This window comes from Callithrix jacchus, chromosome 4, assembly GCF_049354715.1.
Source record: "Callithrix jacchus isolate 240 chromosome 4, calJac240_pri, whole genome shotgun sequence".
NCBI classification, from domain to species: domain Eukaryota; kingdom Metazoa; phylum Chordata; class Mammalia; order Primates; family Cebidae; genus Callithrix; species Callithrix jacchus.
Window position 1 is genome coordinate 5,943,220 of NC_133505.1, and position 12,594 is coordinate 5,955,813.

General features: G+C 40.0%; 1 protein-coding gene across 5 annotated transcripts; it reads right to left on the reverse strand.

The window, feature by feature from the left end:
• Positions 1-12: 12 nt before the first annotated feature.
• Positions 13-12,097, reverse strand: GMNN (geminin DNA replication inhibitor). Of its 5 annotated transcripts, none has more exons than XM_002746173.7 (7): positions 11,939-12,097; positions 9,827-9,902; positions 6,185-6,262; positions 4,485-4,629; positions 1,823-1,905; positions 1,439-1,549; positions 13-425 (listed from the first exon to the last, which is right to left on the reverse strand). In XM_002746173.7, exons 2-7 carry the CDS (start codon positions 9,875-9,877, stop codon positions 264-266), a joined length of 630 nt encoding a protein of 209 aa, XP_002746219.1. In that variant the 5' UTR covers positions 9,878-9,902; positions 11,939-12,097; the 3' UTR covers positions 13-263. The 5 variants fall into 5 exon arrangements, with proteins under 5 accessions (XP_002746219.1, XP_008992132.1, XP_035150648.1 ...); XM_008993884.5 differs by having other exon boundaries at positions 11,838-12,097; XM_035294757.3 differs by lacking the exon at positions 11,939-12,097 and adding an exon at positions 11,540-11,593.
• Between the last annotated feature and the right edge of the window lie 497 nt (positions 12,098-12,594).

Consider the following 12,594-nt stretch of genomic DNA (forward strand, 5'->3'; position numbering starts at 1 on the left):
TTGTACACAATGTTCAGTAGGAGTTTGAAGTTTATTTAGTCATATGCATAAGTCATGTCTGACAACTGAGAAAATCCTATTTACATAAAGCATCGTAGATTAAAAATACATAGTATTTGTACTTTAATACAATAGGGTCCCAGGATTCAAAAAAGGAAGCTTGATTCCTGAGTTGGCATTAGGTAGTCATGTACTCTGCTACAAAGAACTAGTGGAGGTAAACTTTGGCAGTAAAATTCTCAACAGTCAAATATTAATGCATTTCATATACATGGCTTTGCATCTGTAGAGGAAGATACAATTCCTTCAGCACAAGTGCCAATTTCTGATTCTTCCACTTCAGAATCCTCACCAGTTTCTTCTTCAGAATCAAATTCCTGACTATCCAGTGATTCCAAGTTATCCAGAGGTTCACCATTCAGTCTCTTTTAAAGAATAAACCAATATCATTTATTGTAAAAATGTTAAAACCCAAGTTGATCAGCATACTGCTATAGCTGTAATGAGATTTTTTTCATCTTGCCCCTCAATAAATCCATTTATTAACAGTGCCATATCAAAGTCTCTCCCATGCTAGACCACAGTCAGCAAAGTCCAAGTGTTTAATAATTTGCCTTTTTTTTTTTAAAGCACTGAAATGATTTCAGAGTATAACTTAAAATAGTTACTTCCCCAAGCAGCTGCAGGGACAACTAAGTGTTCTACATTTCCAGTCAGCTGTAGACCAATACTTTTAAGGCAGTTAGGAGAGCTACTACACTATTTAGAAATGAAAATTTCAAACATGAATTCTATCACGGATCTCAAATGTAAGGTAACAATTCAGCTATGTGAAAAGTTTTGATTTGAAATACTTTCTTCCTATCAGCAAGACAAACTTTTTGCAAACGTGAATAAATAAATCTTAAAACCTTTTTAAGGGCAAGTCTGGTAAAACAACACTCATCAGGCTAATTCTTACAAACACATTAGCCACTTACAAAATTCTTTAGTCAGATAAAACCACCAAACTTATTTAGTGGACAAATTAGCAATTTTATAAACAACAGCCCTGTCAAGCTGGCATTAAAACTACCTAAAAATATGTCAACTATTAAATAATTTTCTCTATTTTCCAGGCATAAGCTAATTGCTTTTAATGAACTTCTATTCTCTGCAAATACTCCTTGCAACTGTCCATCTATTACAGCTCATTTAATTCTCCTAACAAGCCTATAAAGTAGTCACCATTACTCTCACTTTCTAGATGAGGAAAATGAAGCCCTGACAGGATAAACCCACTCTACCCACCAAACTTATGGTGCCAGGAAGAAAATTAAGTCTCAAATCCAGGAAATCTGATTCCAGAGCCCCAACCCTTCAAAGTGATCACACTATACTAGCTCAGTTTTACAGAAAAACACGTAAATGTGAACCAGGTAACTGTTACATTACCTACCTCTATTAGCTCTGCCATATACTGTACATGTTCTGCTACTTCTGCCAACTCTTTATTCTCCTTTTTCAGGCGGGCGATTTCCTTGTCCTTTTGTTCAATTTCTTTATGAAGCTATATTACATAAATAAAGTTCAGTATTCTAGATTTGTTATGTTATAAATCAAATTGCAGGCCTACAAGTATATAACGTGGAGGACGTGCAGCATAGATCTGACTCTCAACAGGATTCATTTTGTGTGATAATTCCATCAAGAAGCTGCCTTTTTATTTAAGCTTTTCTTAAGCCAGTATTAAAGCTAGTTCATGTTGCTCTAATATGCTAAGCGGCAAGAGTAAAACAATCCTGGAATTTAAAAAAAGATACGAATTATACTCAATACATACTTTTTCATTTTCCTTAAGTGCTTCATACAGCGCCTTCCTCCGTTTTTCTGCCGCTTCTTTCCAATATTGAGAAGACGGATTTTCTAAAATAATGTTTTACATATAACTTTTAAAAAATCATTACTGTCAAAACCCCATAATTTCTCTTGTTTCAAAAAAATTTCCAATCTTAGTACCCCCCATATTGTTTAGTAACATTCATTTTCAAAAGATTAAATTAGAAAATAAAATCAATATTATTCTATTTTCCCCAACATTTCAAAGATTTCAATCCTTCAGAAGAATTACAACAAAAGTACAATACGTATATATCTTCCAAGTAGATTATTAAAGATTTTTGCAACACATTTTTTTGTGAGGTTGTGTCTTAGTATTTAATGTTGACATTTTCACAAAGTACACATCACTTATTCTGTACCTGTCCTTAATTTTTTATTTGTCTCCATGATCAGATTCAAACTAAACATTTTTGGCAGGAATACCATATAAGTATGTTGTAACCTCAGTGTACCATCAGGAAGCACACACCAACTTGTCATGATACTGGAGATATTAAATTTGATCATTTGGTTAAGATGCTATCCACCAGATTTCTGCCTTATAAAGATAACTTTTTCCCTTAGTAATTAACTAATGATCTGTAGAGTAAAATATTTGAGACCATGTCAATATCCTGTCCTCCAACAACTTTTTAATTTAAGTTTAATTACACTGATGATTGACATTTCTGGCTTCTATCTATTACTTCTACGGTGGATGGAAAACCAATTTTTCACTTACGAAATTCCTTCTACGTGTAGTAGTTAGCATTATTCTGCAAATAAAAACTTTTCCTACCCCAATTTAAAAGAAAATTTATCAGTATGGACTCATATGTCCTTTTTTCCTCAATGTATTATAATCCATTCTTGTCATTATTCATTTTGATGCTCAAATTTTTTCAACTGTAGTCCATGAGAATCCTTCCAAGATGATGTGTGTTCTTTCAACATGTCCACCCATTTTTGTGTACTTCCTTATTTTCTGTCACAAGATAATCCATGATCACCTAAAGTTTCCCTGCCCCTGACCTGGAGGCAGCAATTTCTCCAAGGAACTTTAGTGAAAAATTGTGTTTACAAACCAAGAACTGGATACAGGGTGTGCTCCCTGCTACAGAAGTGTAGTTTGTTTCTATTTATTTAGGGGCAGTGCTAAGAAATTTAATACTCTGTAAAAAATCATGAGTTTATACTGATATTCCCAATTGCAATGTAACAACATAATTCTTCCTTTCCTTCTCCCATTCCATATTTGTACTTCCATTTACCACATTATGAACCTGGCTCCCAACAGCACCAACATGTTACTCACTTGTTCAATCCTAAAATGTAACTTTTTTTTTTTCAACATTACACCAATACCACTACCAACAAATACAATAAAGTTCAAACAACAAATGTAACAAAGTTTGGGATTTCTTTGCAGTTCTTTCAATTCTTACCATATATCCCATTGAGGGTTACATGGATAATGTTTTTCACCTGTGGTTATATTAGCACTATGATACATCGTTATTTGTTCTGATATTTAACTTTAGCAGTTTATTTTAACCAATCCATGATTTAATTTTAACCTAATCAAGATATAAGTGTCACAAATCCTGCTCTTTAATCTACAGGCTTTTTTTTTTTTTAGACAAGAGTCTCACTGTGTCGCCAGGCACCAGGCTGGAGGGCAGTGGCTGATCTCAGCTCACCGCAACCTCTGCCTCGAGGGTTCAATCAATTCTCCTGCCTCAGCCTCCTGAGCAGCTGGGAATACAAATGTGCACCACCACACCCAGCTAATTTGTGTATTTTTTAGTAGAGACGGGGTTCTACCATGTTGGCCAAGATGGTCTCAATCTCTTGACCTCATGATCCACCTGCCTTGGCCTCCCAAAGTGCTAGGATTACAGGCATGAGCCACTTTTCCAGCCTATTCATCTGTATTTTTATTGGTTTCTTTATGCCACACTCTCCTGGAATATTCAAATCCCTTTCATACCTCAAACTCATTCTCTAAACATTTTTCTTCTCAAAAGCCTATTTCCAAGTCTTATAAACCAAGGCAATCCAATATCAGAGCTGTCATATTAATAACTATCCTTTCCCCCCAACTTTTTTTTTCTTCAAAGAATGGATCGTGACCTGTCACCCAGGCTGGAATGCAGTGGCGCTATCATAGCTCATGTGGCAGCCAACTCCTAGGCTCACATGAGCCTCCTGAGTAGCTAAGAATACAAGCACAAACCACCATGCTCAGCTAATGCTTTTACAGATAGCATCTCACTGTATTATTGCCCAAGCTAGCCTCAAACTTCTAGACTCAAGCCAACCCCCTGCTTCAGCCTCACAGCGTGCTGGGATTCCCTGCATGAGCCACTACACCAGGTCTCCTTTTCCTTAACATTTCAACCCCACATGCATCTTGTCAAACAAATCGTCACACACAAAAACATGTGCAGTGTCATTATATTTACAATCATAAAAAATTCTAAATCATTGAACACATACAAGTATGTTGATATCGAACAGTATCACTAGATAAGGTAATCAGCAGAATTCATAATAGTATTAACAAATTTTTCCTTATATCATAATTTAAAACTTTAAGACAAAAGTTATCTATTTTTTCATACCTTTAATCATAAGATCATATGCCTCCTGGGTGACTCCTCCAAGATTTTTATTTTCACTAGATTCTGGGACAATAACCCCAGGGCTGGAAGTTGCAGATGTTACCTGATCATTCCGATGTTTCCTTTTGGACAAGCCTGTGGACAACTATAACGAAAACACTTAACTGTATTTACTTTGATTTAATTAGCGAGAAACTAGGTGGTTTTTCATTTATGTATTTAAAAAAGAAAATGCAAATCTTTTTTGTTATCTCTGAATCTTTAAAAAAGTTATACAATTAAAAATTCTACCAAAATGCATACTAACATTTTAGGAATTTTATTTGCAACAACTACTTTGGATTAGACTATGGTCTACAGCTTAGCTGAAATTATTTATTTATTATTTAAAAAAATTTTTAATTTTTATTCTTATTGAAACACAGTCTCACTCTGTCACCCATGCTGGAGTGCAGTGGTGTGATCTCGGCTCACTGCAACCTCCACCTCCCAGATGTAAGTGATTCTCCTGCCTCAGCCTCCCTAGTAGCTGAGATTACAGGTGTGTGCCACCAAGCCCAGCTAATTTTTTTGTGCTTAGTAGACATGGCATTTCACCATGTTGGCCAGGCTGGTCTTGAATTCCTGACCTCAAGTGATCCACCGACCTCAGCCTCCCAAAGTGTTGAAATTACAGCTGTGAGCCACCGTACCCAGCCATAAAATTATTACTATTATTATTTTGAGACAGGGTCTCACTTTGTTAAACAGACTGTTGCTCAGTGGTACAAAAGTGGCTCACTGCAGCCTCGACTTCCTAGGCTAAGGCAATTCTCCTGCTTCAGACCCCCAAGTAGCTGGGACTATAGGCGTATGCCACCACACCTGTCTAATTTTTGCATTTTATGTAAAATGGGGTTTTCCCATGTTGCCCAGACTAGTCTCAAACTCCTGAGCTCAAGCGATCAACCCACCACAACCTCCCAAAGTGCTGGGATTATAGGCATCAGCCACCATGGCTGGCCTAAAGTTATTTTTGTGTTTAAATATTGTATTTAAATTCAGTATCACAGAAAGGTAACATTTTCATTCTGCCAAAGTCTAAAAATGCTTATCCATGATGTCATTGTTTACATACGTGGGTAAAAGAATCTAATACTTTATTCTAAAAATATCACACATTACTTCTATAAAAGCATTCATAATTTACTTCATCATTCCAGTACTACAGGCATTCATTGCAATTCAATTTTTTTTTTTTGAGACAGAGTCTTGCTTTGTTGCCCAGGCTGCAGGGTGGAGTGCAGTGGTGCAATCTCCGCTCACTGCAACCTCTGCCTCCTGGGTTCAAGTGATTCTCCTGTCTCAGCCTCCCAAGTAGCTGGGATTACAGGCACACACCACCATGCCCTGGCTAATTTTGTATTTTTAGTAGAGGCAGGGATTCACCATGTTGGACAGGTTGGTCTCAAACTCCTGACCTCACATGATCTGCCCTCCTCAGCCTCCCAGAGTGCTTGGGTTATAGGCATGAGCCACCACACTGCACCCAGTGAACTTCTTAAATTGAACAATTAAAAAAAAAAAAATCACTTATTTGGGGAATATATAATTGTTATTTCCAAATTTCAACAATTTATGTGTTTCTGACCAACAAAATAGTAATGTTTTTATGCAGACATTGTATCACCAGTACCCCATTTTAGCCATATAGCACATACCTCATTTTCTCTTCCAACAAGAGATCCAGATGCTGAAGGCTGAATCATCTTCAGAGTTCTTCTTGGGACAGAACAATTCTGAAAGTTAAGATAGTTCATTATCTGGTTACTGAGTTGCAATATGGTTATTTAGTTACTTCACTGCTATATGGTTATGTAGGTTACTGAGTTTCTATACAGTGTTACTCTTAATCCTTCTATAATCTGGGGTGGGGAAGCAACAGAACACAAACATTTGGTCTGCTATATAATTTTATAAGGTTACCTATGAACAAGACACTGGTTTAATCAACTGGCAAACTTGTTATTTCCAAAAATTATAATAAAGTTTAAAGAATCCTTAAGAATGAATCATATTACCCAAACTAGACACAAGTACAAGTAACTCCTCTCACTCCAATGTATGCTCTTGCTATGGTCATTTTGTTAATCATATCTAGTTAAAACACACTAACAAAATTCCTCAGCTCTCTGAAAAATCGTCCACACAGAAACTAAAAACTTACAGGTACTCTTTTATAAAACCAAACATTGTAACATTTATCGTATGAACTCACAAAACAGGTAAACTGGAAGAAAAAATCATTTACACTGCAAAATATGTCTCCCCCTAGTCAAAAAGATTTATCTCAGACCTCCTTAAGTCATGACTATCCCCCAGATGCTTAAAGGTACTCACCAAAAGAACATAATTTTCCGGAATATACTGTACACAAAACAAAGTACATGTGTAATAGACATCCCCCCTCAACCATTACCTGATAGTAGAAGCAGTTCTGCTTCAAGCACATTCATTAGAAGGTGACTAAAATGTCAGTGCCCGAGGCATACTAAAATACTCACTCTAAAATGCCCAAAGTATGGTTTTGGTGAAAATACTGCCTTCCTTGTAATATGTAAATAACTTCCTTTATATTTCATGATCTGAAAGCTCTCTCTTATTTTTGCAAAATATCATTAGTTACACTGCCCCCATGGGATAGCAAACAATGGTGAATACTCAAACAAGGTTAGCAAGAACATGATACCATCCCAGCGTGAGAAAGTTACTGATAGCACACAGTACTTCACATGACAAGAGTTCACCTTTCCCACGGTAAAGTTTCTACTGCTGATTATTATCTCATCATTTAACTGAAGGACAAATGCCAGCTACTGTGAGAACAATTACACCAACATTTCAGATATAATTTAGATTATATATTAGTCAACAGTCTCCAGACAAATAAAAGACAATGTAACGTTGGAACCTTAGTAATACGAGGTGTTAATTTACTTAAATGCTTGCTGTTAATAATGGTCAAAGAAGCCAGCTACGTTACTGTCACACAAAAAAAAGACCATTTCTAAGATTTAACTTTTATTTATATAAGCTTTATAGACTTTGGCCTAAAACAATGTAATATTACTATTATTATTTTCTGTATATAGAGTATGCATCAGAATAAGAGACTCTTTTTTTTTTTTTTGACGGAGTTTCACTCTTGTTACCCAGGCTGGAGTGCAATGGCGCAATCTCGGCTCACCGCAACCTCCGCCTCCTGGGTTCAGGCAATTCTCCTGCCTCAGCCTCCCGAGTAGCTGGGATTACAGGCACCCGCCACCGTGCCCAGCTAATTTTTTGAATTTTTAGTAGAGACAGGGTTTCACCATGTTGACCAGGATGGTCTTGATCTCCTGACCTCGTGATCAGTCTGCTTCAGCCTCCCAAAGTGCTGGGATTACAGGCATGAGCCACCGTGCCCGGCCAGAATAATAGACTCTTAGAGCCAGTAAGTTTCCTGTATATTAATGGGTCTTAATCTTTTTGGAAATCTATCTAATATTCTGTGAATCCTCTCCCCCTTAAAAATTCACATAAAAGCACATTCACACAGAATTTTGCATACAACTTGCAAAGATCTAGTTCTAGTCTGGTTCCTCAATTTACAGATGAGTAACCTGAGGCTGAAATGCTAACTAACCCACCCAAGGTCTCAGTTTTGGAGGCAGAACCAAAATCAAACAGAACCTACTACCTTTATATTCAAGAGTTTTATTGTAGCTCGTAAACACAAGACTTTTTTAAAAATGTAATCTGCTGGAAGTATATAAATTATTTGGCTGTGATTTGCTTGAAAATAATGCATTGAAGGAAAGGTGGAGTGAATAAGAACATAGATGACCCCAGATTTGGCCATATAGTGGTACCTGCTGAAGCTGGGGAAGGAAATTACTGTAATACCGACTCTACTTCTAAATATTTCAAAAACTTCATAACAAAAACTGTAAATAATCACACCCAAAGCACAGTGGGAAGATGTCATCACCCTAAACGGAAGCTAATGGAATCAAATTTACAAACTGTCAATGTGAACTAGTATTCAAGAAAAATAACGTTAAGAGTCCTAAGAAAAGCAAGGCAAATAAATAACCCATCGAAAGATCATACTTATCAACGGCTTTTAAGTACTCAATTTAGTTTAATATTAATTTTTTTTTTCCAGATACGGGTCTTACTCTGTCACCCAGGCTGGAATACAGTGAAGCAATCCTAACTACTAAGCTTAGGCAATTCCTCCCACCTCAGCCTCCCAAGTAGCCGGAACTACAAGTGGGCACCACCACACCCAGCTAATTATGGTTTTTTAGAAACAAGGCCTCCCTTTGTTGCCCAGGCTGCTCTCAAACTTCTGAGCTCAATCCTCCTACTTCAGTCTCCCTAGCAGCTGGGATCACAGGCTTGAGCTATCATGGGCATCTGGCTCTTTATTTAATTTAAACCCACAAATGGATAGTTTTCCTGAAGGTATGGTCCAATTCCCAGGGTATTCATACAGTTTAAGTTGTGTGGAAGGTCCTAGCTAAATTGTAAATTCATTTAGAACCATACATATGAACCTAGTCAAAATTACTCAAAACTAAAGAAATTCTGTCCTGTTGCCACAAGAATAAATACTTGGAATAAGATTTCCAGTAAGAGTACATACAGGGATTCTAATAGTATTGCAAATCCAATAGGCTGGATGGTAATGACTATGGTATACTCTCGAAAAATGTGCAATATTTTGTGTGTAGTCAAAGACTCTTAATTCTGAAGATACACGCAATGAATTTTAATAAAATCATTTCATGAAATACAGCGCAGAAACAAAGCAGTAATAATCTTATACACAGAAATTCCTAAAGATACTTTTGGAATCTTCAGAGATGATACAAAAGAAAAGAAAATCCGGAAGAATCTACTAAAAGACAATGAGAACTAATAAACAACTTCAGTAAGGTTTCAGGACACAAAATCAAGATACAAAAGTCAATTATTTTTCTATACAGTAGCAATGATCAAATGAGAATGAAATTAAAGAAACAATTATACTCAACCTCAAAAAGAATACTCAGGAAAAAATTTAACATACACAGTGTAAAATTCATGCTCTGAAAACTACAAAATACTGTTGAAAGACCAAAATAAGAGACATCCCATATTTTTGAGTCAGACTTAATATTCAACCATAATTAATTTTTTAAAAACCTTCTCTATTGTTACTCGTCCTCTATCTGAAGGCTTCCAGAAATTACAGCCAGGCGAAATTTGGCTAAATGATATCAAAATACTTTTAACCACATGCTTTCTACAAAAAAGTCAGTTATTCAATCACATACCTTTATGTTCTCTTTGATTTCTTCCTGTTTCTGCTTCATATTGGGATTCATAGTGTAGATGGTGAAGCACAGAATACTAGTAATTAAAAAACAATATGGTTTGCAACGCTGAAGGTGGAGTCTAGGTTTAAAATACAATCATAAAACTAATACTACTGTACAGTAGAACTATTGTTTTTTCTCACTTAATCCAAACTCAGCCCTGTCGATGACTAAGGTGACTAACGTTAATCACTCTCGATATCTAATTTTACATATACATACGCACATAATGTCTGAAAAAAATGAAACTCATGTATTTTAAACAAATGTTAAAAATCGGTTTAAAATTTTAAACATGTCCTAGATTAAATACAGGGCTCCCAAAGATCTGAGAAATAGTAACAAGAAATAGCAAAAAACAACAAACAAACAAAACACGGATATTTGGGTGTGCCGAGGTCCACCCCGACAGAGCAGCATCTTAACTCTCCTGCTTTGAAGGCAGATGGAACAGCCTCGGCTCCGACAGTAACTTAATACCGCCTTCATATGTGGGCAGATGAGGTCGCCATTTACATTCGTAGGTCATGTTTAACCACCACCATGAACTGAAGGACTAGCAAGCAATGAAGAAGGAAAACGATAAAAGGGATATATGTAATGTGGTTAACCGGAGCAAACTCCCAACAAACTCAGCATGGGAGCCGCTCCTCCACGGCCCACGGCCCCCGGGCCCCGCCAACGGAGCTCCCGAATTGCTGTGGCCATGCCTTTACTCAGTGCAGTGGCTTTTCTAACATTAGCGCACTTTACGTGGTGCCCTGGCGCACGCACACACATGGGCAAACAAAACAGCTTAGGAAAAGGCCGGGCGTCGTGGCTCCCATCTGTAATCCCAGCACCTCGGGAGGCCGGGGCGGGCGCATCACCTGAGGACAGGAGTTCGAAACCAGCCTAGCCAACAGAGTGAAACTCCGCCTCTGCTACAAACACAAAAGTTAGCCACGTGTCGGTGTGTGCCTGCAGTCCCAGCTACTCGGGAGGCTAACGCAGGGGAATCGCTGGAACCCGGGAGGCGGAGGTTGCAGTGAGCCGGGATCCCACCGCTGCACCCCAGCCAGGATGACAGGGCGAGATCCCGTGTCAAAAACAAACAAAGCAAAAAAAAAAAAAAAAAAAAAAAAAAGAAACAAACAACAACAACAACAAAACAGCTTAGGAAACCAAACCATCTACTTTGTAGGGGCATCCTGCCATTTTCCACTTTATTTCATGTTAAGAAAATGTTGTTTGGGCCCCAGTAAACAGACCCCGGGCAACGTTCTTCCAGCTGCGGGGCGCGGGCCCCGGGCGGGGATCTCGGGATTACTGAGTGAGCCGTGAGCCGCCCTGCTCAGAAACGTGCAGCCGATAAGAACGGAGACGAGAAATCCTGCCGCGATCTGCGCCTCACTCGGTTACACGGCTGCGATGTCAAACGTACGTGAGCATGAAAGAAGCTGAGAACCACTCACCGAGTCAGCCTAACCCTTGACAGCTTTCCCGCCCCGTACTTGCCTGTCACTCTCCAGTCCCTTTAACAGCTACCTTAAAACCCTGGCGCAGGACAGGGTCCGTGCGAAACCCGTTATCAACAACGCCGGTATCCGCTGAATGGGAGACGCAGGACTCAGCGACCTTTTCCCGTGAGCCAGATTTACAGACCCCTCAGATCAGGACCGGCCACTTAACTGCCAAGAGGACGGGATGTTCCGCCTCATCCCCACAGCCACGCGCGCCCAGGCTGAGTCCCTAAGCCCGGACCCAGCCAGCTAGTCCCGGAGCGCCGGGCGAGGGGGCGGGCGGTGCGGTCCCGCGCGCCCGAGCCTACCAATCGCGGCGCGCGCCTCGGGAACGACGCCCGCCAACCAATCGGGAGCGCGGAAGTGAGAGCGCGCCAAAACCGACCCAGCCAATGAGGCAGTCCCTAGAGTCGCCTCCCTACCCCGCCCCGGCTGCCGCGACCGTTCAACAACCCCTCGGCCCTTACCCCTGCCGTGGCCCCGCAGCTGTCAGAGGAGGCTTCAGCTGCTGGCAGGAGCGAAAACGAGGCTTCTAGGGGCCGTACGCTTTGCGCCCCTGCGTACCCACCTCCTGCCACCTCTTTCACACTGACGGGGTGGAGACGCTCAATCCTCGTAACGGACGCAGGTGGCTGTGGCAGCGGCACCTCGAAAAAGGCCGCAGCTCACCAACGCTGATCCCCACGGTCGCTGGAGTGTCCGACGCTCGCTGCAGTATAGACCTTCTAACTTCGCTCGCCCGCTCGGGACAACCACGTGACCACCCGACGCAGACGAGGGGCGGGGCCTTCAGAATCCCGCGAATGGCCTCTCCCCTCCGCCCCGCCCCTTCCTGCGTCTGCGCGGTCAGCGGTAGCGTGCACTAGAGGACGGCGCAGGCTGGGAGGTCTGTTTTCTTTGACCCGCCCCTCCGATCCTGCGCTCGGAACTTCCTTAAAATGCAAAGTTTTAGCCCTTAACCAAAGGCGGAGAGATTTGCCTCCATTAGTCGTTAACACCGGAAGGACAAAATACTGAATTTTCATATATGTATTAATGTGTAGTGCACGACATGTATTTGTGTGAAGCTCTGGCTCCACGGACTCGTACTAGGAACTTTTATATTTTGATTTTTTGTGTTTTGACTATGTCGTAGTGCAATCGCAATGGTTCAGGGAGACCGCGATCGCTTAATCCTGCTGCTGTTCACGGAGCGCCTACTACGTGCCAGTTACTGCTGTTCTA